Genomic DNA, 27,502 nt, shown 5'->3' with positions numbered 1-27,502 from the left:
GCCGTTGTTTCATTACATTCCAAAGACCACAGCGCCAGGAAGGCCGTCAAACAAAAGACCCCCAACGATATCAAGACGGTACGAATAATGAAACGCTAAAATAATAATATGTACGTAATGAGAGAGTGAACTGATAATAAGTACTTGAATAATGTTGACATCCTTAATCATTCCAAATTTTCTCACCCTTATTTTCTAGGTTCAGATCAAACTAGAGCATAAGCGCCCTTAAGGCCATAGTAGACAAGATGCTTTTAGCACCAGCGATCAGCAATTCAGTTGCTTTTCATAAGCTCGATGCCGCGAATGAACGCTCCTCTCCACACATAATATTAAGTACCACCTGCAGTTGCAGCATCAATGCAGTCGTAAAATACCAATCGCTGATGCTAAAAGCACTGTCTGCTATGGCTCTGCATAAATATTAAATAATTTTTGTTATCTTTACAAACTACAATATCACATTAATCTATAGTTTCTTTACTAAGTATTAATTTTATCTATGCGCGTAGTATGCAGTGTAGGCACTATTGTGACCAGTGTGTGGTTGGTATCTGAAAAAGAAACGGTTTTTAATCATTGGGAATTTTCTAGTAAATATCTACTCCTAATTTTAATAAAATATAGAACAATTTACTGTTATCTGCTGTATTCTCTTTTTTTTATTTAATGATTAAAAGGTATTCGCAGGGCAAAATCTACTTACTATACAGATTATATGGTTAATATAATAGACACTTTTGACTAAAAAATTAATTCCCGCGAAGAGTTTTGACTGGAATTTCAATCAAAACTACTTTTGGCCAACCTCTATAGTCAAAAATAGTTCTTATTTTTATTCAATTCAAAGTAATTTTGACCGGTTATGAATTTAACGGTAAGTAACACTACATCAATAAAAATCTCACCGAACTGTATGCGCGTGCGCGGCGTAAAGAGGGCCGCTCGCGCTAGGGTCTCCCGCGTAGGGCTGCGCTAGCGGGTAGGGCTCCACTGGTGCTGGATCTCGGCGCCGCGGGGTGCTGCGTTGTGAGCTTTGTTCCGGGGGGCTGTGAAAAAATATTTTATTTCTTGAAGCAGGATGTTCTTGTAAAACCTGATGGTAGGTACCGATTGCACTAGAGCTGCTGGTAATGTTGTAAACTAGCCGTGTCTAAATTCTTCGTTCGTTTTTATTAAATAAATTAAAAAATTAGGTGTCAAAAGTTACGGATTAGAATAATGAAACCTACAAAAAACTCACGCATTTAATCTTGTAAAAAGAGTAGGTAAACGCGGTTGTGTTATCTTACGCCTACTAGGCGGAGTCGAATTACGCGTTAATACCGTTAATACTTTATTTTGACAAGCAACGACAAATGGTGTCATATATTATCCGGGATATTAATCGATTTTACCGGGAAGTCAAGGCATCGTAACATTTTTTGTCTCACTCGGGCCCTGTTTGTCCACATGGCGAATGTTCGCTTGATTAATGAATCATTTGTTTATTATAGGATTTCGGACTCACACATGGATTACTACGTAGAGCTGTTTGGATACTTAACGTTTTCATTAAGAAACGAAACTTTTTATGAGAAAAAATAAAAGTATAAAATTGTAAGACCTGTTACATCGCAAAGATTAGAGAGAGCCTACTACGAGTACCTATGTCTGAATTTAAAGTGATCGACTCAGGGATTGATACTTAACATCGGCAAAACCAACCCTTTTTCCCCCATCCTCTTTTTTATTTTTGTTTGGTAGAGTGAAGAGTCAGTCAGGAAACAGATTGACCACAGTTGGTGTTCACCACAAAATGATCAATTCATTACATACAAATTATCATCACAAACAAAGTAGGTAATGTTCAAACTGCCTTGTTCCTTTAAAATATCTAGTGCCTGATGGGGACTTACTCCCATTACTTCCCAGAAGTTAATCTTTGACAAAATTATTACGGCGTGGGTAGTAGTATTCCCCTTATTGACCAGAAAACAGATGATAAACAATACAACACAACGTGTAAAGGTAAATATATTTCAGGCCAGTTTACCTAAGAACAGACCACTCCTAACCACTGATGTACAGTAGGTACTGGGGAAATGAACCAATGCAGTCACTGGGAAAGCTGTAAATCTACCTCAATGTAAACAATTCTGTATATTATGAACCAGCCTTAACCTATTTAAGTATGTGAGAGGTGTTTGAATATATTAATTTATCAGTGATCAAGACTTTCTGTAGACCCTTCGCCTAACGAATTAATGATACTAATTTAAATCAGACTTCCGAATCGGTGACATTTCCACCCCGAAATATTAATGGCTAAGTAAACGAAACCACATTTTTCACAGTCATCCGTGTCACAACATGGACTATGAATCAAGTAAACGCAAATGATTATATTTTATGTGTACCACCGCTTCAGACGTTCGGCTCCATTTCAGCAGCCGGTGACAATTTACTTTTACGACTCGGCCATAGACTAAAGAGTTACGTGTGACAGTTATAGCGGACGTGCCGTGTTTCCCGCCAATATACGTTACATCTGTATAGGTACTTACATACTGCTTATTATTTTATTTTTTAATAAAAAAAATATGTGTTTAATTTATTGTCATTTTTATGCTTTTGAACCATCTTTGAACGCCGAAAATATTAGACTTCATTTTAAATTGCTGAAATATTCTACAATATTTAATCAAATTATATCATTTTGTGCAATCTAATTTGAGAATATAATATACATAATATATAAACAAAGTAGTGAGGTGTCGTGTGATATACCCGACAGAAGTGAAGCTGCCCACGCAGTGAGGTGAATTTCAATGAAAAACCCACCCAGCCAGTAGTGAGGTGAATTTCAACACACCGATTACTTTCTTTCTATACGACTAAAAATTCAGTGTAATGTTTTCAAATTTCATGTACGTGAGTTTCTTTATTCTACCATAACTTCTAAATGCCTGAACAGATTTGGATGTATGGGGAATTGTTATAATCGTCACGAGTGACATTGGCTATAATTTTTTTGAAAAAGATAAATAATTATGGCGGCTGTATGGTATTATTTTCAAATGTGAGAAAATTTTCTTTTTAGCTCGTTTTTTGGCAGGGCAGGCGTGTTTTCAATTTTTTAATTACGACTTGTTGCGGCTTGTTCCCCTGTTCAAAGGTCCGTTATGAAACTTCGGTTCAAAATTGCATTTCTTCACATATACCTACTTACCTACAGACTTATATCTAGTGATATTTATAAAGCTCCTTAAATCTTACTATTACTTAGGCACTTATTCCATTTGAATGAAAGACTTACCAATCGTCGGGATCGCAGTCTCTGAAGCCTTTCGCGAAGGGGTTGCTCGCTATTTTTAATTGTGTTATCTGCAAAAGAAATAGGATTTCAAATAATCACTAAGAAAAGTTTATTCTTTCATAAATTACATGAATTGCTTTTTTAGAATCTACACTACTAGTAAGTATGCCTACCCAACTTTGCATTTGAGACCAAATTGAGTTCATTTGTCGCATTTTTCATGATGATCTACTGTTTTCTGCTATTTAGTCATATAACTACCTACTCGTATTCGCCTTGGCAGAAAACATCCGCAATGTTAGATTTTCCTGAAGATCATAAACTGGAAGTCATACAAAATGTTACGTGAAATCAGCATCAAACAATACGTACCTAAGTACCTACTAAATCTAGGTTTCGTACGTATTATAGTATACCTACTACAGCGTATTATATAAAAAGTAGTAGCTTATGTTACTCTCTTGCAGGTCTTTTTAATATACCCATGCAAAAATCATGTTGATCCCTTGCTGTGTTTCGACGTGATTGATGAACAAACCAACAAGCAAACACACTTTCGCATTTATAATATGGGTAGTGATTATGTGCTAAAGCCAATAACATCTAATTATTAAGTACCTATTTTGAGAATTACACCACATGGACACAATTCAAACGTACAATCAAAATCATATAGGCTGGCTAATCTAACACCATAACCTTTCGATAGTTAATTGAGATTACGAGTATTTTTAACAGACGTGGCAGATGTGTTTTGGAGAGGAGACAGCGTACCGGCAAGGGTAGTGTAGGACGACGCGACGGTCAGCCTGCTGCTGGACCGATAACCTGAAGAAGGTGGCGAGAAGCAGGTGGATGAGGATACCGGAGGACTGTGTTTGGTGACCCGTTTTAGGAACAGCCATGTCTAACAGTGCACGCATTCCGTACGCACACGCACACGCTGTTGAAATGGAAATTTAACAAAAAAAGGTTTCCGTAGTTTTCCCAAACTTACCCGGTGGTTCTGGTAGGCTGTAACAGCAGTGAAGCCGGTCTCAGGGAAGATGAACGTCCGGTACGGGACGGTGCCCGGGGCAGTGCTCTGCCCCTCCCCGGGAAGGTACACCACGTGCAACCTTGGCTGGTAGCGATGCATAGAGTTAAGGATTATCTGTTTCGACACAAAAAAGACAAAGTAGAATAAATAAAACGTCGTTTTAACAGACCGCTAAGACGATGACATTACGAGTGGAAAGTTCACGCAAATATCCTTGCGAATCCACGATCAAACCTATTGATCTTGAGTAAGTAGATGTTAGAACTGTCCAAATTGCAATTCGCGCAATACAATTACCTATTGATTTCAAAAGAACTATAGAATATTATTTTATAAGTACCTAAATGATAGGAATATCCTGAAAATATGAATGAATCTGGACTTACATGGCCGTTGTCGTCGAGCTGGTTGTTGGTCAGTTTGAGCTTGTCGAAGGAGACGAGTTGCCGCATCCAGTGCGCGCCGGCGGCCGGCGAGTCGGGGTGGACGTGGATGCGCGGCGGCGACACCGGGTCCGCCTTGCCCGCTACTACCCAGCTCGAACTGCATATTATAATAAACACTATTAAAAAAAATTAAGCCTCTTACTACCAAATTTTTTTTGGTTGAAAGATTTAATTCTTTCTCAAGCCCAGAGTAAACCGCAATTAAGTCCTTAAATCTGAAATTATTGGTCTTAACGAAACCGTGAAAGTAGTCAGCAAAGTAGATAGAAGCAGATAAGTAGATACTTATTCACAATAGAATAAGTATAATATTTATGTCGAATGTCACAATGATATGTACAAAATAAAAAGTAAATTATTAACAGGTAAAGTTTGTAAGTTTAGGGTAATCTCTGGAACCACTGAGCCGATTTTTAAAACTCTTTCACCACTAGAAAGCTAAATTATTCCTGAGTAACATAGATTATACTTTATTTAAAAAAAAAATAGAGATGTCTATGAAAATTGTAATAAGGGCTCCGGGGCGGGTCGTTATATTCTATATCGCTTAAAACCTATTGAAACGGGGTACTTAAAATAGCTTTGCCAAATCATATTACCTGTGAAAAGCATATCTGTATCTCTTATCGTCGAGAGGCACGAAGTCCACCAACAGCAAGTAGTCCGCGTTGGGCAGTAGACCAGACAAACGCGCTTGCAGGGCAGGGAACATCCTGCGCCCGGCCTTGGTGACTATCATCTCAGTGCCGAGCTCGTGGAAGCTTCGCCACAATGTGGCCAGCTCGAGGGTCGCACTGCAGCGAGCTACTGCCGGATGCAGCGTTACGTTTTGGTTGGATACCTGTGTGATACCTACTGGTAAATATCTAGATTCTAGATTGTGTTATGGTCATTGTCAATTTTCAACCCAAAAAGTATCTCCCGTGGAATTTTTGCTTGTGGCATAGAAACTCCCAAATAATAAACCGTATCAACAGATATAAATGCAAACATGTGTCTGTCTGTCTTTGTTACCTTTTCACGGCTCATCCGTTAAACCGATTTACCGACATCAAAGATTTACCATGGAATTTTTAAATATTTGGTTTGAATAAAATGCTGATTACTGGGCTGCATTTCATAGCTAAACTCCTTGAACAACCTTCCACAGCAACAGTGAAAATAAACAAATCCTATCGGTCGGTTTAGCTATAGCTCGTGATGCATCCTCGACCTCGCACTTATGTGATAGCATTGATGGGAAGATTGGAACTTCTAAACCGTCAGATATCTGCATACGAGTACCTGCATCCTGGGCGGTGGTTGCGGCGGCGGAGGCGCAGACTGCGCGCCGTGGTCGCGGCAGGTGCTCTCACTGAGTGCTTGCAGCGGAGAGTATGTGCTCCGCGAACACACTGCACTCTAATGAACAAATACAACATTCTGAGCGGTTTCAAAAAGAAAGAGGTTCTCCATTCTCTCAAAAAATTGGTTACCGATTGTCGGACGTGAGGGAGCGCCAATGATACGGATTGGAACCACAGTTTTACATAAAACTGTGATAGAACTTACGTCTCGTACAGCATTGTGCAGCGGGGGAAGCACTGGGAGCTGATCCTGGTCACGGCTCACTCGTTCCGCTAACGAGTGCAAGTGGAAACCGCCGCGCGGAAATTGTCCTGATACCACGCCTGCAACAAACGATTAATAATTATAACATCAATAATATGAAAGTGTGTCTATTTGTCTGCTAGCCTTTTACGGTCCATCCGTTAAACCGATTTTGACGAAATTTGGTTCAGAGATAGCTTGCATCCCGGGATGGACGTAGTCGCTGTACTTACTATACTTTTTAACCCGGAAAATCAAAGAGTTGCCACGGGATTTTTAAAAATTTAAATCCACGCGGGTAAAGCCGCGACACACAAGCATAATAGCGTTGGCTGTATGCACAGTCAGATATTCCAGTATTAAAAAAATTGATTCCCTAAAGGTCAGTTATTCAAACAGGTTGCCGCCGTCTAATGGTGAATGCCCAATGAGTGACACCCAAACTTGTAACAGTGTGACTTGTTGGGAACCTAGATTAGAGAGATTTTATTCTCATCAAGTCACACCCTCTGTGACATAGATTGTTATTTGGAAACGCCGCCGCCACGTGGTTTACGATACACGGCTATATTATCTTACAATTATCATTCTTTTACACTATTTCTTTAGATTAAAAAAAAATCTAGCTGCTTTCTAAAACATGTAGATCAATTAAACTTATGTCTTAATCATCACTTCGGAAAATATCTTCTGAGAAACCCGACGGAGTGTGGACTAGGAGTTGAGAACTGATTTCGAGGTGGCAATTTTTTCTAAATTCTTAATTTAACGAGTTGATAATATACCTAGGCGTGAGGCGTGTAACATCTGCCCCCCAAAACGTCACTTCATGATGACCACGACCGCTCTGCCAAGAATGTAACGACAAAGAAGAGAGAATATACCTAAGTTTTTTTAACATTTTAATAATATAAATGTTGTATCAGTTTAAAAAACAGAATAAGTATAAAAACGCTATGTATCTCCACCACATATATTATCACCAAAATATCAATAAATAATCATGCTTACTTTTCCAAAGTATTCCACAATATCACTGTAGTTCTCCCGAAACAGCCACTTGAAATAAAAAGTACATAAACAGTCCCATAAAAATCAAAAGCGTCCACCCAACAGCGGACATCTCACTCAACTAATTGGTGTAATGGCGGGAAACTCAAAACGCATCTGAAATGGTCGCAATAATTTCATCGGGCGACGTCAAGATGGTATTATAAATAAGACGGGTGATGAAAAGTATACTAACGTAGAAACGACAATGATCTTCGCTTTATTTTTACTTGAATTTGTATTTTTGATTCTTGGTCGCATCAGATGAATTAGTATCTACCTATCTAATATTATATCTAAATGAGTCTACAATTTCTAAATACAATTTACGCATAAATCAGAATACCAATGTTTATAATTTTAATAATCAATCCTATTATGTAACTAGCTGATACCCGAGACTTCGTTCGCGTGGATGTAGGTTTTTTAAAATTCCCGTGGGAACTCTTTGATTTTCCGGGATAAAAAGTAGCCTATGTGCTAATCCAGGGTATAATCTATCAGCCCAATCCGTCCAGTAGTTCTTGCGTGAAGGAGTAACAAACATACACACACACACACACATACAAACTTTCTCCTTTATAATATTAGTGTGATTTTAATATAACCTGTTGGATGACCCAATTAAATTAAATAATTGAACAATATTATCAATATAACAACAATTGCCTTTAATCACTTTTTGGTTCTTACAATCTTACTAGATATTTTCTAAAATAAGTATGGTGTAGACTTGTAGAGTATGGAGTATGGACCTATTATATTAATTCCCTATCACACTAAATTGTATTTCAAACAATAATATGACGAGCTTCTCCTACATTAAGAACTAAGAATCTATCTCCTACTATAGAGATAGTCTCCTACAAATAAATTATTTGCTTCTCCTGGATCATTGTAAAGGTAAATTATATTATTATTGCATTTTATATCTTATTTTTAGTCTGCAGTTAATGTCGATCCCGAATTGCCTGATTTATAGACAAATTATTTTATTACACCTATAAATTAAAATGCTACGCATCTAAATTGTGGTGTTTGACACATTGGTTCCACTCTAATTGCCATAATGGCAGTGTTCTTGCCAAATGCATCGATACAATGTCGATTTCTCAGAGACTCCGGATCTAGTTAATTTTTTAGTAGGCGACATTTTTATTGTAATGAAGAAGAAAATAAATTGATCTAAGTAGGTATATCAAGGGGAAATAAAAAGAGAAAAAACAGAAACTACTTGCCTAGAGTTAAAAGTTAGTAAAGTGGAATCGAATCCAGAAGCTTTCTAAATGATATTCTAAAATAATAATTGTACCTACCAGTGCAGAGTGATAAGATCTACCTAAAAAACCTTTTAAATACTATTCATACCTCCACATAATATGTAGGTACCTACCTAATAGTCTCCAGGAAATTAAAATTGTACCTGTACATCCACATCCACACTATGTCATGTTTGTCTGGCTGTTAATGTTACCTTTTAATGGTTCAACTTCTGAATCATCTTGACGGGCACGAAGGTAGTTTGCATACTGAAGACGGGAATCTTCATCATCATCATTATTATCAACCGATAGACGTCTACTGCTGGAATAGGTCTTGTAGGGATATCCACATGTCACATTCTTGCGTCGCTTGAAGCCACTTTCTGCGACTCGTTAGATGTCGTCTGTCCACCTAGTTTCCCAAATAATAGATAGAAAGCCTAAACCTACGCGAACGAATTCATGAGCATCAGCTAGTAATAAAATACAAGTCCATTGAACAAAAATACAAACAGTACACACAAGTATGAAATTGTTGGCGTACAAACTGAAGTGCGCAATAATTATCAAGAAAAGCAAAACAACTCCGCGAATGCAGCAATTAATAAATGAATAGAAACGTTAATGTCACCATAATAAGAATATAACCGGTACTCAGGTGGTGGAGCGTCCAATTATAATAGTGGTGCTATTATTATCTGTTGTAACAAAAGGAGGGAACGCTTCCTTAACAATAAATCCGCATTGATTGACCGCAATAAATCTAGCTGCTCGGGCGCCGCTCCGGTTGCAGCCATTAGGGGTGACAACTTAGAAGTCTATACATACAAGGCAATAGAAGAAGTCGTACAGCAGGCGTTACTTAGCGGAAGTCCATGATATACGAGGAACCACAAGCTTAATTTGCTATAATTTGCCATGTCCCCCTGTCTTCAAGAGTCCCACTCTTTTAAGGTCTGCCTCAATGGACCTCCTCCTGGTGTTGATGGGCTGACCAGGTCTCCTTCGACCGATAGGTCGTTGCTAAAAAAATGCCTGTAGAATTACTTAATCAGTGTCTCAGGTAATTCTCATCATTTTCTGCCTAACAACTGCAGGAATGAAGAACATACTATCAATTACCGATATACAAGAAAATAGCTCTAAAGTGAGGGTCGAGTCGGGCATATTTAGTGAAGAGAGGAGGGAAACACTGTTCAAGTGGCGTTCCAATGGAATAGTCTGAATTTACAAAAGAAAAGGTGCGTGACTGACTGATAAATCATCGCACAGCTAAACTACTGGACGCATCAGGCTGTGGCATGCAGATTAATATCACGCAGACACCCTTTGAGAAAGGAGTTTTGAAAATTCAACCCTTATAGGAGTTTGAAATTTGTGTAACCGTGTACTCATAAATACTAGTAGTGCTACAAGTTAAACTTAGTGGTGACAACCCTACAGTGTAACAACATGTGTAGTGCAGCTCTGAGTTTCTGAGACGCGTTTGATTTACGCACCCTCATGCGATACATATTACCCGAACAAATATAAACAAATTCCTTATTAAAATGCTACATCCAAACAAACCAACAATTAATTTGTGTTTGTATTTGGGCTTACAAACTTCTGAAACCAACCAAGTTGTGTGCTTTATTTAAGCTCTGGCAGAAGTATTGGCCAAAAGCTAGGCAAGCATTTAATTTTTAAGGAGTGGTTTATAATAGGTACTGTCACTACATAAAATTGAAGTCGGCATTTTAATCCTTGAGCCCAAGAAGACAAGAAAAGAGTGCACTCCTAAAACTAATTAAGTTATGTGTTTTAAGCTCATACAAAAGGATGAGCCAAAAGCTTGGCAGGTATTAATTTTTCAGGAGCGGTGTACAACTTTTTCATCAATTAGCACCAATTTCATAAACTGATGTCCTAATTTTAATTCTTGGAGCCTGAGAAGACAAGAAATGAGTGCAAAACAAGAAAGCGAAATTTGTTTTGCTACATTAGCTGCTGTTCTACTAATTGCGCTTCAATTTATGTCAGCAATTTCGTACAATGCAACTGAATGGAAAATATGCTGAGATGAATATTCGTATAGGCTAAACATAAAAAGGTAGTCAAATCTAAACACAGTCATTGAATCCTTATTGTCTAAACACGAGGTGTATGATTGCGTTTGATGCAAACACACGGCTCAGCCGGGCTTGTTTGACCTGCCCAAACCTCCATGCTGCAACTTCAGACTGGACTACTTGTTTTGCGCGTACTATACAGAAGCAGTTGTGTCGAAAGCACAAACTGCAACTTTGCAGTTAACTTACAATCCAAATACAAGGTGTCTGCATAAATCTTTAGACTCTGTCATATGGAACTTTGAGGTGAGTTGAATATCGAACTGGACGAGCCATCGCAACCGCATCCTTGAAATTAAACCAAAAAAAAAACAAGTACAACTTCTACAGTAAAAAATATTTAACTATCAATGAGTGATGCCTAACTGGTCAAGTATCAACTTTAATCACCCATTTATCAAGAAGACAGTCCGAAATACAAACATTAATGAGTACTCCTTCCAAGAACCTCCTACCACTCTGAGCACTCAACGGATACGAGTAACTCTGGTAATAACAAATAGACAATGCAAAGGCTAACAAATTAACACGGCGTCTTACTTTGATCACCCTTGATGTCAACATCGCGAGCATTGCTCGTTAACAAGCCGATCGACACGCGTCACTGAGAAAATGCCAGTGAATAAGCGACTATTTTTATCACACTGCAAATTGTTATCATTAGACTTGCAGAATGATCTTGAGCATTTATGCAACTAGGCCCTACGCCAATCCTTGATTGAGTATGAGAAATACGGAGGTCTCTTCCTAAGCTATAATATACTGAAAGTTTTATCATTTTTCTTTCACTTTTATAGCAGCGAGTATTTTAAGGAGTTTTCCGGGGTTGGACGATGAAAGCGTCACCTTTTCAACATCCGCACCACATGCGACCTTAAGCAATTTTACCCTCACCACCTGGGTACCTGGTGCACTTTGACCACCCGTTGTGTGTGTTGTGTTTTTTCCACGCACATGTATCCAGTGTAACCTTTGTAACCCTTTGGCGGTAGTTCCCACTAGGTTTCAACATAGTGTTATTCAAGGGGCGGGTATATAAATGTTTGAAAAGCGGCAACGCATTGGCGGTTCTTCTAGTGCTGCTCATGAGCAGCGGTTATATTTTTATTTAAAAAAAAAGTTGTTGGACGCAACACAAATGGCTCGTGCTTTGTGATCATCCTTGCAAGAAACTTTTATTCAGCAGTGAAAGTCTATTGATTGAAACGACGATGATGACGAAGACCAAGTTTGAATAACAATAGTAGGTATAACCGCCTCCGTCAATTTTATTATGTACTCAAATGGCAGAAGTTTCTTCCAAAAATTAAGCAGGCATTCAACCAAAATGTATAAAACATTTTGGTTGAATGCGTAGGTGAGGTCAAAAGCGTAAATCTTTATTTTCTTCATTATATGTACCTATTCATCTCAGCATCTTTCTACCATTTAAACAGTTGCACGAAATTGCTGACATAATAAACAAACGCGTAATCAGTACAACAGCAGCTAATGTAGCTACACAAATTTCGCTTTCCTGTTTCGAGTTCAGATCCATAGATGTTCTAGGAACGCTGGATGCACGGTAGATGTCCCTGTCGCTTCCCTGCGATGTTTTGACCGCTGATTGACTGATGCTGCCAACCGCGGGCTATTCTCGGCTTCGATATTCGCGATTAACTCCTCGATATCTTCAGGGCTGCCAGATGTTTCGATCTTATGTAATAGATCAATAAGATTAAGAGCTTAAGACTTGGCCGGCTTGGTTCTTTTAACCGACTTCAACAAATAGCTGCAGGTAGATTTACCGTAACGTTTTTATATAGACCAGCCGGGCGATTCAGAACACTTTGTCTCAATTAAACTAATGTCAATCTACTCTTCACAATCATTACCTATATAGGAAATGCGAAGGTGTGTTTGTCTATCGGTTTGTCCTTCAATCACGCCTAAACGGAGCAACGGATTGACGTGATTTTTGCATGGATATATTATTTAAAGATCCAGGAGAGTGACATAGGCTACTTTTATCCCAAAAAATGGAAGAGTTCCCACAGGTTTTTTAAAACTTAAATCCACGCGGACGTAGTCGTGGGCTTGCCAACAAAAATTGCAGTGACAACTTTGGGGTTAAAACGTCGGCACCGATTTGGGAGGTTGATGGCTTTATCTCCAGCACGCACCTTTAACTTTTTGAAATTATGTGCTTTTAAGCAATTAATAATATCCATTTGCTTTAACGGTAAAGGAAAACATTGTGAGAGTCAAAGTCAGGAAAACATGCCTGAGAGTATTCCATAATGTGCTCAGAGATGTGTGAAGTCTGCCAATTCACACTGGGCCAGCGTGGCGGACTTCTAAAGCCTTCTCATTTTGAGAGGAAACTCATGCTCAGTAGCGGGCTGACGATGGGATGATAATAATGATGATGATAACAGATTTGGCAACATTCATTCAGCAATCACAATCGATAGTTCTGCTTCTTTCAACAGTCTACCGGCGAGCCATTTGTACTGTTCACGCCTACATCTCAGCCAGGAGACACCGATTTGATAAATGAGTTACAATTAGTTTTAAAATGAATGTGGCAGTCTCATCGGCGACAGTTCGATGTCGAGTCGGAAGGCTAATTTTTGTGACAATCGCTATTCACCTTGCAACAAGTTCGATCTAGATGAAACCTATGATCTGCCTGTGATAATGTCTACTTTATTTAAGTAGGTAATTATTTAACAGTGGTAATTAGCTTTATCAATATGTAATTGATAGGGAGCGTTCCTTGTAAGTAGATAGCTAAGTACATAGTATTTATTACCTTCCTTCTGTGTTAGGGCTTAGGAGAATACGAATTCCAAGTTTCAAAGCACCGAAGAGTCTGGCAATGCATGATGTGATTTCTATTACTATTCCGAAGGTTTTTATGTGAAAAAAATTGACTTTATACTTTGATGTAAGATTTTTTACACCTTGATCTACCTGTATATTTCAAAGCCACCATGATTCAATCTTCATAGTCGCTGATCGTTTCTCCCTGTGTAGGGGACAATACGCAGAGCAACTTTCAGCTTTTATAAAAAAAAATTCAAAAGAAAAATAAAACCGACTTCAAAAACCACAAACACTAAAAAGTAAAAAATATTTTTTTGTTTAGCTACACGTGTAATGTACCTAGGTATGAAGTCGAGCGAGCATATAGTAAAACAAAATTAGAAATCCAAGTGTGAAGCTCGCCCGACTTCATACCTAGGTTAGTGGCCTGTACTTTATTATGCTATTCCCAGTTAAAATCCTACTGTTTAATAAGCTGTTACACTGATCGCGAGCAATTTGCTTTTATCCATTGAGGAGTTCTGTTCTCCATCTCAGAAGATATTCATCAGATCTGCACCAAATTTATATGGGACCATTTGCACAGTAAACTCTTTTAAACAAAAAAAAAGATTTCCAAATCGGTTCAGGGGTCTTTGAGTAATCGGGGAACATACCGACGGGGAAGATTCCGACGAATTGAGAATCTCCTTTTTTGAAATCGGTTAATAACGAAGGTCTGGCACGCGCTGACTCTCTCAATAATCACGAGGGGAGGTATCTAATGTAAAAATGTATGTAACTAGAAGCTTCCCTATATTGTGTTTTCGCGCATCGCTCACGGTCCGTCGCGAGCACTAATGGTGATTTGTGTTTCAGGCCTCGTTAACTGTAACCGATCCCTTACGCTGCACTCGCCAGTTATTTTAAGAAATATAGAGCTCACTTAAATATTATAAAGGGATACAAGAATTTAAATGAAAATTTAATAAATAGCCCTCTACAGCAGCCAGCCCCTTAGTAAAACGAAAAAAAGTTTAAAATATTGCTAAACTGTAATTATAGTCCTGTCTAAACCAATCCAGTTGTTTGTGAGGCCAATTTTATAGGAAGTGAGTAATAATTTCATTACTTGGGTAAGTACGATACATACAGTATATACAATATACATGGATGGATGGATGGATACATACAGTAACTCTAACATCTCACTGTCATGGGTCATTATATAGTCAGTATATTTAATAGTCAGTTATGGGTCATTATATTTAATAGTCTAGCTATATATTTTGCACGCCATACACAAATGGCAAAATGTGACGGACCAAGGACCTGTCAATATACCATCATTGTTACTCACATTTCGCAAAATAAAGAATCATTTCATTTCATTTCATTTCATTTCATAAGCACTTGGGCCTTGACTGCAGTATCACCTGGTGGTAATTGATGATGCAGCAGATGAAAGCGGGCCAGCTTCTAATGCGTATGGGATTTGGGGTAGTAAACATTTGAAAGTATTGGCTACTTTCGTACGTAGGTACTAACTAATATCATTGTACTTGATATTTAAGTTGTTTTCTTTTGTTTTATTAATTATTTAGATGATATTTTTAAAATAGATCAATTCCTGATTTCAGTAGGAAATAACTACAGTAAAACTTAACTCCACACTGCAGTTCCAAACGGTTAGGTATTCAGACATCACCTACGCACATTTTGAAATCTTCAAATAATAATTATGTCACTGCGTAAAATGATTCTTGGTTCTAAATAAAATTATGCCATAATTCTAAAATAAGTGTAACCTAAGTGCGAGAGTTATTTATTCCAATATTTTTGTTTATTGGAACAAATTCCACTAAACGTCAAACGAATAAATCCTCTCCGCTCTCACAGTAAAAATATAACTTTTGGAACACTTAATTACAGGGCTAAGTTAATACGGAAAGGGCTTCAAGATTGAATTATCAAAGAAACCGTGGGGATTCGGTAGTCGCTAAATAAGTTGGATCTCATCTTCATTGTAATGATTTTATTATTAGCCCCCAATGCAAACTGAGGGCTATTATCATCCATGTGGATATAAGTTTAACGTGTGTTGTGTGTCTCTCTGTGGCATCGTAGCGCTCAAATAGATGAACCGATTTGAATGAATATGGTTTATTTTATGTAAAAGCCTTTTTTAGTTTTTAATTGAGATGGTTTTTAGTTATGTTTGATGAAAATCTATTCAACTATATCTATTACTTACTTGCACTTGTCTAATTGACTTGATACTGACTACAATGCAATATTATAGTGACCTTGACTTGTTAGGAGTGATTTTAATGTTTATGCAAATAGTTTAATTTAACACGTCCGCGTCTGTTATATCAATCTGGCATTACTCCTATTTGTATTAGTTGGATTATAGAGATTGTTACTGAAAATCTAAATTATCCAGGTATGTTCTAGATAATTTAATTTTAATTTAGTCCAAAACTTTTTATGAGTAATCTGAACATGGTCCCTTTATAGATTTGAAGTCAAATTAGCGTCTGACGACTGCCTTAGGATTAGGAAACACTTCTCCATACTTGGTAGTGTTTGGTGCTCCGCCGGTGGAGTTATGACGAGAGGCGGGAAGTGACGACCTGTCCGGGGCATAAATCAATCTGCCAGAATGCCACCCGGACATTTTACAAATTGCAGCACATTGTTCCGTTATGGTTAGTATGGGTAAAATACATATTATATTTTTGTCGTTCTAAGAGGACACCCGTTCTCAGTAGTGAGCCAACAAGGGGTTGAAGATGATGAAGGTCCCACTTAAATTAAGAAATTAGAAATCTACCTACATTATTTCCTGCTTACGCAAAATAATTATGTAGGAATATAATTATTTTGCGTAAGAAGGAAATATTATCACAAGTCTACCTGTGCTAATACCATGCATTTACATTTTACATATTGGAATAAGCCTTTGTCCGTTTTGTTGTTTTCCGTAGACAACCACAAAACTTCCCTAAATTGGAAAATGTACCGCGACGTTATGAACTCCGAACATAATATTATGCTTTATACCAAGCTCCAACCTAAAGATACACAGCAAACTCGATGTGTATAAAAATCTGTAATAAAATTCCTGACCACATTTAAAATAGATTTCTTATCAAAACGACTAGGCACTTTGATAATAATAAATTAATATAGCGCCTCTTTCTGCTAAAATTGCTGTGCCCCAAAGGAGTTCCAGTATAGACATTCTATAATAATAATAATTGTTGAATGCATTATGTAATAATATTGGAATGCATGAATAAATAAATGACTAAAAGACTACGTACATAATCATAATATTTAATTTCAAGCAGGCGTTTTCTACGTTAGTAGGTATTACAGTACTGTTAAACTATGAATTAATTAGTATATAATGTAATAAAATCTTCTTAACCAACATTAGGATGATAGTATAAAAATAAAAAAGTGCTACACTATACCAATTGCCGAGTTAAATTGTCTAAATTCTTAGTTCGTACCTATCTTCTTAAATCTATAATCACAATAATCACAATCAAAAATTGAAACAGTTCGTAAATAAGTATAGTTACATACTAAATCAATGTTCGTTAAAATACCTACATTAAGCGGTCTTGTAAACCTAAAAAAATAAAATTATATGCACCATGTGTTTGATATAAGCATATTATAATCCGCATATATACTCATGTGAACCGAGTTTGTTTACTTTACTGATTACTGTGAACCCAATCATTTACAAAGTTACGTGATTCCTCTTAATTTGCTGCTTACGCTATAATATTGTCCGATCCGAATTATAAACAAGATTTTGAAAACTAAAACACGACTGCGATCGTCAGAATAAACGCTGAAATATTAGAATAAAAATATTTTTCTGTCGCTTGGTATAGTTTAATGTTATTGTACGTATTCATGATTCAGAATTTTCTCCTCTTTCATTTGACATCCCACTCAATCCAATAGCAAACAAAAATTTTTGGAGACCACCACTTTTTGGATGATGTAGCAAAAAAAATTGACCTATGTCGCCCGGACCTTTACAACGTATCAATTGACACCTCATTCATCAAAATCAGCCTAGTAGTTTAGGCACTACGGTGGAACACACAGAATCTGGATACAAACATACACATAGACTGCTAAAATTATAACCCTTCCTTTTGCTTTGCCGCAGTTGGGTAATAAACTATTAACTACTTATTTATTAATTGATAAATATCAGCTATAAATAATCGATATACCTACGTTACAGTAAATGTAAGATGTAAGTGTAAGTGTAAGATATATATAAAGGCGAAAGTTTGTGTGTGTGTGTGTGTGTGTGAGTGTGTGTGTGTGTGAGTGTGTGTATGCGTGTGTGTGTTACTCCTTCACGCAAAAACTACTAGACGGATTTGGCTGAAATTTAGAATGGATATAGATAATATCCTGGATTAACACATAGGTTACTTTTTATCCCGGAAAATCAAAGATTTCCCACGGGATTTTGAAAACCCTAAATCTACGCGGACGAAGTCGCGGGCATCGGCTAGTGATACAAACCAAGCCGACACGACGCGACAATGCGCTGTTAGGTACACGAAAATGTGGAAAACTCTACAAAGGGGTATCAACAAAGCGCGCCAAAGAAACAAACGTTCAAAACTGATACTTCAAAGCTCTCCCGCCACTCAGAGCAGACGGATTCAAAATTAAATATTAGAATAATAAACCTACGACCGTCCAAACGTTTATTTTGCTTAGCAATATCGCGGCACTTCGAAGACGCACTGTTTCTCATCAGGTGGCCATTTTTTTATAATACATCGGATAACGATAAAAGTATTGCTGAAGATAGATTAAATATCTACCTGATTTTTCCCCATGTAATTTTCTGAAAGTTGAATAATTTTAGTGAATAAATATCAGTAAGTAGATACTTATTTTGAATTGAAGAATACCTATCAAATAAAGACCTGCTTTTGCTTTGCGCATGTAGCATAAGATTGCAGTATGGCATAGCGCTGTTAGCCAAGGTACCTATCTATTAAAGTTCACTGAAAATCTTTCATATATTTAATTGTTAGCAATTTCAAACCTATAGGTAACTAGCTGATGCCCGCGACTTCGTTCGCGTGGATGTAGGTTTTTTGAAATTCCCGTGGGAACTCTTTGATTTTCCGGGATAAAAAGTAGCCTATGTGCTAATCCAGAGTATAATCTATCTCCATTTTAAATTTCAGCCCAATCCGTCCAGTAGTTTTTGCGTGAAGGAGTAATACTCAGTTATTGCGTTTACTCAGTTTTTGCGCAATACGCAATTATTGTGTTAGCATTGTGGAGTCTACATCTCGTGAAGATGATCCAGTGTCGGAGGGAAACGTGCACTGTGTTTCAGATGTTTTGTGTAGTATTGTGTGACGGTTGTGTGTATGTGGGGGGGCGGGCGATGCCTATCGCATGCTGCACGGTACAGATTTGTCTGTTTTGGTGGAGCGAATTAATATTGTTGTTCGTTGCGTAAACTACATAGGTAAAATAAAGTCCATGATAAAGGAAAATATTTATGGGCACCCTTCACGCCATACATTTCATATTAAATTCTATAAAGACAAGTTTATTTCGATCACATTTCAATTTTAATTTACGAAACGATTTCGATAAAACTATAGTTGGAAAAACAAACAGATTTCTAAACCAATTTATGGCGTGTTTGTGTTGTTACTTCACGTTTTAATGGAAGAACAAAGATATGAAAATAATTAATCAAGTAATAAACATATTTTTTGAAATCGATGTATAAATATTTTGATGATTTTCATTTTAGAAAACAATTTCGTGTTTTTAGATTATAAACATGATCTCAATTCTGACCCAACAACACGGTGTTTACAAATAGTTAAGTTAGCTACCATACCAGCTACGTACTTATCTATACTAATAAATAAAATTGGAGTGTCTGTCTGTAATTTCGAAATAACTACCACATATTAAGGTCATATGGTTATTTGAACGATACTATAACTGAATCACACGTTTTTAAAATTTTTGTCTGTCTGTCTGTCTGTCTGTCTGTCTGTTTGAAAAGGCTAATCTTGGGAACGGCTGAACCGATTTTGACGGGATTTTCACAGACAAGTAGAGAATCGACCAGGGAGTAACATAGGCTACTTTTTTAACCGACTTTCAAAAAGGGAGTTGTGTTTTTCTACCTATGTACACCGAAATCTCCGAGATTTCTGAACCGATTTGCGTCATTTCTTTTTTAATCGATAGAGGAACTTTGCGACATTGTTTCATAAAATATTTGGAGTCCAACTCCTCAATCCTGATGCTGCAGGGGATCTGACTAATCCACGCGGGCGAAGCTGCGGGCATCAGCTAGTCTGTATTATGATATCTAGGTAATACTGGCTTCCCACGGTGCGTGAATCAGCGGATTACGTCCGGCGACCACGGACAGCCGCACACCGCGCACAAGGCACGGATGACGACGACGACGCGCGACTTGTATGCGCTACCACGGACTATACTCTTCCCATGGTACTTTGGTACGGGCTGGTCCGTTTCCGCCCGCAATATCACGCACCGTGGGAAGCCGATATAATAAAGTGGCGATAGCCTAGTAGTTAAAATATCCTGCATCCAACTCCTATTCGAGAGGTCAGGGATTTGATCCCGAGCACATTTATCTTTTCAAAGTTATGTGCGTTTTAAGAAATTAATATAAACCTGCATGCCTGAGAGTTCTCTACATAATGTTCTCAAAGGTGTGTGAAGTTTGTGCATCCGCACTTCTCATTCTGGGAGGAGACTCGTGCTCGGTTATAGTGAGGTTGATGTTGATGATGAAAGCACTCTTGACCAAATTCCGACCACGGCCGCCAATTGCAACTACATCACCGCATCATCTAGACAACTATACGCAGAAAATATGCAACATTATTTAGTTCATTCAATCTTCTAATCTACGATTTTTATATTAAAAACTATGGTAACCCTAAACGCTTTATTATTAATTTATGCTTCCATTGTTTGTTTTCATTTGGCTTTCGTCCGGCCGCCGGGTTTTTTGTTTCAATGTGACTTTAAATAGTTATTTGTATTTTGGTTGGAAGCGTGAGAATTTGAATATGGGTTTGTTAACAATGGACGGCTGATTAATAAATAATTAATATAATTATTTTACATGATTTGAATTTTGAACATGGCTGTGGACTACTATTAAGCTCGTGAAGGCAAGGCTTTCGTTTAAGCTGAAAGTTTCTATGCGCATTGTCCCCAAACCCAACACATGGAGGAACGATCAGCGACTATGAAGTTTGAGCCATGGTGGCTTTGGCAGATACAGGTAACAAAGACGCACAAAATTCTTCGTCAAAGTATTAAAATCTAATTTTTCTATATTTTCTACGGAATAGTAATAGAGATCACTTCATGTATTGCCAGACACTTCAAGTCGATACTTGCTGAGCAGAGGGTTGCTACGATTTGCAACCCTCTGCCAGACACCCTTAAACTTTAATCTAACTGATAAGTACCTATATTAAACGATATGCCTGTAAATATGTAAGTAGGTACTAAGTGCCTAATAACAGTCTCCTATTTTGTAGTCTTGGAATTTCTTTTTTTCTGTCGCTCTATGAGCTATGTTAATTAACCCATTATAGTGTATTAGGATATTAAATAAGCAGGCATAGTTTAAAATCGATTGTAGTTTTACAACCGATTTAACCAGACGACAAACTTTTTTACTTTTTAATTTCTAAAACCACGAAATACGACGTTATTTTAAGCACGTTTTAGCATACTTATGTAAAAAGTTTTGACAATCTGTGAACATTATTTCAAAGCACAAAAAATAAGAAAACTTTTTTACGACAACCCATAATATAACGACGAACTTTACAAAATTCGCTGATAAGATAACACTAGAAGAACAAGAGGTCTGCAATATGTCTGCTGACTTTACAGCTGTGTTGTCGCCTTATTATAATAGACTAACTAGCTGATGCCCGCAACTTCGTTCGCATGGATGTAGGTTTTTAAAATTCCCGTGGGAACTCTTTGATTTTCCGGGATAAAAAGTAGCCTATGTGCTAATCCAGGGTATAATCTATCTCCATTCTAAATTTCAGCCCAATCCGTCCAGTAGTTTTTGCGTGAAGGAGTAACAAACATACACACACACACACACACATACAAACTTTCGCCTTTATAATATTAGTGTGATAGTGTGAAGTGTGATAGTAAGACATTTACTTCCTAGGATTTAGGTTTTTTATTTAATAATAATAATAATATATAATAATAATTTTATTTTCAGGCAATATAAGTCACAAGACAACCCATAACAAACAATAAAGAAAAAGAATAAACACAAAATAATATACAGCTTAATGTAGATATACATAGTGTAAACTAATCTAAATAAAGCTGTTGTTGTCGCACCGATGCAGGTTTGACCAATTTTTAGAAAAAGGATTACTCAGATCTTCGTTAACAGCACACAAGATGGAGTTAGTACTGTGTCTTAGTCTTTCCCAGAAGGAAGCCGTCCTTGCTCTGAGTATGCGTATGAGTACAGCTGTAGCTGTATACTTAACTTATTCGCCCAGGCGAGCTAAGTCCTGTGAGCAGTTATAAGTCCACTATGTTTTACATATTTTCAGTACCTACCTAGAATTCCAAATGTAATGTATATGTACATAAAGTTGAGTTCAAATTGTTATTGTTAAAGATTCGGCTCCACTCCACTCTGTATGCGTCAGCATTGCTCAGAATCTTTTTATATACCTATAGGTTTTGCATTATGCATATTATGCCATTTTTGATTTTTTTCTGTAAAAATGTTGATTACTAACGTTGTTAACCAGCTTTTAACTTGCCTATCTAGCTATTTAATGGCCAGAATATCTATTATTAATTATTGCTTCGCTTTATCTTGAGTCACACGTGTCAAACATAGTCTTGAGTGCTGAAACCCCTCATAGGTAACGGTAAGGGTTGATTTATGGAACTCCAAAACGTTCTATATCCATCGAGATATAGGTTTAGGTACCTACCTATGGACGAACAAAACTTATACATAATAATAATTTAAAATACTACGTAGATCGTGAGTTTTTTATGTAATTAAGTAGGTACAATATTAAAATTAATAAACATTTCTACAAATGTTCAAAGTGTAAGCTGATCATAATATCTCATTAGTAAATTGACTCCACATTACATTTTTATTTTTCGCCTAGTCATTTTACAGCCACCCACGTTTACCTACCACATTTCTCTTATCCAATTCCTATGTTTATTTTAAAGAATTACTTATTCCGTTATAATTGCTCTTTAGTTTTACTAGTTGGCCAACATAGTTTTCAATTTATGATTAAAATATATTCAAATATTTTTTTATGATAACTATAAGTAGATAACCACTCGCCAACTAGAGGAACTAGTTTAATTAAAAATTACATTTCGACCACCTACCTATTTATTTTTATAATAATAAATTGATATCTAGGTAGTGTATTACTTCAACCTATTATTGGCGTCACTCAGAAAAGCAGGTATTATTTAAATATTTTTATCGAATTATTGGAATGTCCTCTCCGAAACCAACACAAAAAAAAACACAAGTTTAATGTGCAAGGTTACCCGAGAGTTTTAATCTAAACAAACTAATGCCAAAATAAATAATTTAATTAGAGCGTGATTGCTATCACAACATCTAATTATCCAGTTCACAACCCAAATACCGAAAATATGCGATATCGCCCCGAATCTCTGAAGGAGACTCAACTAAAACCTTCAAAACACCCGTATTTATGCAAGTTCCATCTTGTTGGCCTCCTAGCAACAGATTGTATGACATCGAATGAGCCAAATATCGATTTTATCAAACTACCTGCATTAGATAAATTAATAATTTTATATTATTGTTGACAATTCAAATCAATTTTTAAAAGTAACCTTACAGTTCGGCCGTCCTGAATTTAACACGTCCTCGTGTTTCTAATCAATCTTGTCATGTCAGTCGCGGGCTTCCCTGCCCTAAGTCAAATCCAAATCATGGGCTATCCTGCCCTCCGTCAAATCATTAAAACCTATCCATGAACTGCCGAACTCTCAGTTTTAATATCAAGTCAACAATAAATCCAAACGACTAACTTCTCATTCGATGTATACAAAATCTAAACCACTCTTTGCAAATTACTTTCCAATTCACAAAAGACTAAATTATTAAAAAAAAACTAAAAATTTTAATCACCAAATCAAACTCAATAAAAATTTTAATCAAATGTGGGTTGTTTACAAAAAGATACCAAAGCGAAATTAAGACAACGTGAGACACGTCCCGCTTCTGAATTATTGGCGTCACTCAGAAAAGCAGGTATTATTTAAATATTTTTATCGAATTATTGGAATGTCCTCTCCGAAACCAACACAAAAAAAACACAAGTTTAATGTGCAAGGTTACCCGAGAGTTTTAATCTAAACAAACTAATGCCAAAATAAATAATTTAATTAGAGCGTGATTGCTATCACAACATCTAATTATCCAGTTCACAACCCAAATACCGAAAATATGCGATATCGCCCCGAATCTCTGAAGGAGACTCAACTAAAACCTTCAAAACACCCGTATTTATGCAAGTTCCATCTTGTTGGCCTCCTAGCAACAGATTGTATGACATCGAATGAGCCAAATATCGATTTTATCAAACTACCTGCATTAGATAAATTAATAATTTTATATTATTGTTGACAATTCAAATCAATTTTTAAAAGTAACCTTACACTATTTAAGTCATTCAAGCTTCAACAAGTAATTACAACAGACAGAGGATTTACTTATGAAACAGAGTGTATACCTAATATCCATAGATATGTATAATATCATGTATGTACCTGAAATCTTTACGACTGGTGTACAAATACCAATAGCCCGTTCTCAGGCCATGAATCTTAAGCGGAGTCGAGTGTGTGCATAACATGCCAATGTAGATTAATGTGTTGCAGGGTGGGCGACATTTTTTGTGGTAATTAGGCGAGCGGACGGCGGCCGTGAGCGTTCCAAATACTCGGGAACTTTACTAAATGATGATTTAAATTCTACTAATTCTTTACGTCAAAGCTGTTACAGTACTGTAGGTAAAATAAGTATATGTCGCTGGTTACAGGATTCCTCTCCACTGTATCATTCTAGTACCTACCTAGTAATTAGAATGTATTTTAAATACATTGATTTACATTATGATTTACCAAAATATTCCTACTCAGTTTGCGGTAGGTAAGTGGAATGTCACAGTTTAATAAGTTACATGGATTCACAAAGCATAAACTGCACTCGATCCTTTGTACTAACATGTTAGTATCTATACAGTAGTAGGAAGTTTGAATAATGAAGGTAAGGTATCCAACCTTTTTAACAGACTGCGGCAAAGCCAAAAGGAAGGGTTATGATTTTAGCAGTCTATATATGTATGTATGTGGGTATGTATGTATGTTTGTATCCAGATTCTGTGTGTTCCACCGTAGCGCCTAAACTACTAGGCCGATTTTGATGAATGAGATATCAATCAATTCATCGTAAAGGTCCGGGTGACATAGGCTACACTTTATACGAAAACAATTGACCTAACGGATGTTACATGAAAAAAGTGGGGGTCTCCAAAATTTTTTTTTTTGCTGTTGTATCGAGTGGGATGTCAAATGAAAGAGAAAAAAATCTGAGTTTTTATCCCGGAAATCAAACAGTTCTCACTGGATTTTTAAAACCTAAATCCAAGTGAACCAAGTTGCGGTCTAAATCAGCTAGCAGACTATACTTAGATGAGGTACAAATACAGCGAATTTGTTGATGATAAAAATAAGGAATTCCGTGTCAATCGTCGCGCGGCTGCGCTTGCGTTCCGCGTTGATGGATTGATGAACAAAGCTAGCGCAGAATTGTGCATCGCTGGTCGAGGCTCGAGAGTTCGTTTTTTAAATAACGGGACAGATAATATTTGATCAGTAGGAAGAAGGCATGAAGAAGATATTATGTTTGAAGTAAGTACTAATTTTTAGACAATTTGTGCCATGGGGAATACAGAAGTTGTGATATCACAATGCAGTCTGCTGGATTTAACGTAAGAGTAGAGGTATAAAAATCCAGGAAAATTTATTTATGAAAAACTGTTTTTGGTTTTTTAACAGATATTGCAAATTCAAAAAATGTCAAAACTTCTATAGTCCTTCAGTCAACAACACTTACAGAATACTAACTAAACTGAAACTGCATAGATATTTAAGTGGGATAAAACTGTTGTTGGTATAATTATATTATGTGGTATAAGTACCTACCTACCTACTGACATATAAGATATAGCTATATTACTAAGGCTAAGCGTATGTAGGTATACGGAGACACAGGGCGCGCACACAGCACAGGGAAATTACGACGCACTTGGATGAATTAAATTCATCCAAGACGTCGTAAGTCTGCACAGCCTTACAACGCAAAATATAAACACACCGGTGTTCGTTGTTGCTGTAATTGCTTGAAAAGCTACTGCAACTTTCTGTGCATTCCACTTAGTTAGATAAAGAGAGATTGTTAGCCAATCAGAAGTAATTGTGATTCTTTATTGCTCGTGCACATTGCTTGCTGTCAAACTTTAGTGAGATGTACCGGGTTCAGCTAATTCTAAAATAATAAAATTCCAAGATATGTATACAGAGGGGAATTTCAGGGGCTAAATTTCATTGTAAGTATATGTATTTTAATCATGTGTTATTAGAGCGATACTATAACATCCCTATTTTGTGAAAAAAGTGAGTATTGGAATCGCGCGTCAATCGTCAAGCGAGTAGGAGCGCTCGGGCGGCTTTGTTGACGGATAGATAAATGAACCGAACAGAAGATGGGACGACTCGGCCAATAGAATGAATCATGTACTCGAATCAAGTTTTTTCAGTCATCAGTTTTATAATCAATTTTATATAAGTAGCTACTTATTTTAATTGATTGAACTTAGTAGGTGTAGGATTTAGGAAAATAATTTCTGAGTTTATGTGACCACAATAAATCTTAAAATTGTACGAGAGATGAGGTAGATAACATAATAGTATGAACAGAACCTAACCTAATGGGCAAGGTAAGGTAAAAAAAAATTGTGTAAGTATAATTTTTATAGTCTAAAATATTGTAGGTACTTAAACAGTATCTTTGTGAATACTATCTTATTTTATCTTGCTGTAGGTATCTGCAAGTACTTATACCTACTTAGTTAAATTTTTAAAAAGTTCTCGTACAAGTAGGAATTTAAACTTTGAAGTACGAATAAAGGAACTGCATAATTTATTACATGATCATTTTATTCAATAAATATTCTCATAATAGTACCTACCTATCGCCCGCAGAGTAACTTATTCAGTGGCCAGTAGATGAAAAGTTATTTACCAGATCACTCATCACTGAAAGACATCGCTATTTACACGGTTCACTCGACCAAACGATTGCTACACTTAAGGCATGCGTGAAAAAAGTGACACTGACCGTCCATCTGGCGCGGCTGGTGCCAGTCGTCGCGCCAGTCCTGGCCCTCCATCACATCTCCTAGCAGCTTATTATTTTTTCAACGGGACGTTATAAATCAGTTTTCTGTACGTTAATCTAACGCGCGTCCAGTGGCGCGAGGCGAACGCTTCTGTCGTCGGCGCGCGGTTTCAGCGACGCCGCCCATTCCCGCCCACCGCCCTATCGCGAGAGCTTTGTGAAACGCTTTATTTATTTTAATGTCAAATATTATGTACGCGGCTATTTGTTATACCTGATATAACATATTGAGTAGAGAATTTAGTGAGACGTTTAACTCGGGGTTAGGAGTGTCTTTCATAAAATACTCGCTGCCAATTTATATCTATAGTGATGT

At 36.9% G+C, this 27,502-nt stretch overlaps 1 protein-coding gene across 1 annotated transcript; it reads right to left on the bottom strand.

Moving 5' to 3' along the window:
* Positions 1 to 22: 22 nt before the first annotated feature.
* On the bottom strand, positions 23 to 27,288 carry LOC123870642 (T-box transcription factor TBX1-like). The gene is made up of 9 exons (XM_045913986.1): positions 27,127 to 27,288; positions 6,335 to 6,453; positions 6,068 to 6,184; positions 5,383 to 5,624; positions 4,724 to 4,880; positions 4,296 to 4,451; positions 3,299 to 3,366; positions 909 to 1,049; positions 23 to 554 (listed from the first exon to the last, which is right to left on the bottom strand). The coding sequence occupies exons 1-9, from the start codon at positions 27,176 to 27,178 to the stop codon at positions 497 to 499; spliced, it is 1,110 nt and encodes a 369-aa protein (XP_045769942.1). The 5' UTR covers positions 27,179 to 27,288; the 3' UTR covers positions 23 to 496.
* Between the last annotated feature and the right edge of the window lie 214 nt (positions 27,289 to 27,502).

The sequence above is a fragment of the Maniola jurtina genome, chromosome 13, assembly GCF_905333055.1.
Source record: "Maniola jurtina chromosome 13, ilManJurt1.1, whole genome shotgun sequence".
Classification (NCBI taxonomy): Eukaryota; Metazoa; Arthropoda; class Insecta; order Lepidoptera; family Nymphalidae; genus Maniola; species Maniola jurtina.
Note: the sequence above shows the minus strand (reverse complement) of the source record. Positions and strands in the feature narration are given on the sequence as shown.

Coding starts and splice junctions, on each gene's coding strand:
- LOC123870642 (XM_045913986.1), bottom strand. CDS start 27,178: ATGGAGGGCCAGGACTGGCGCGACGACTGGCACCAGCCGCGCCAGATG. Junction 4,452..4,723: donor AGCTCGACGACAACGGCCAT/GTAAGTCCAGAT, acceptor GTGTCGAAACAG/ATAATCCTTAACTCTATGCA. Junction 555..908: donor GCGCACGCGCATACAGTTCG/GTGAGATTTTTA, acceptor TTTCTTTTTCAG/ATACCAACCACACACTGGTC.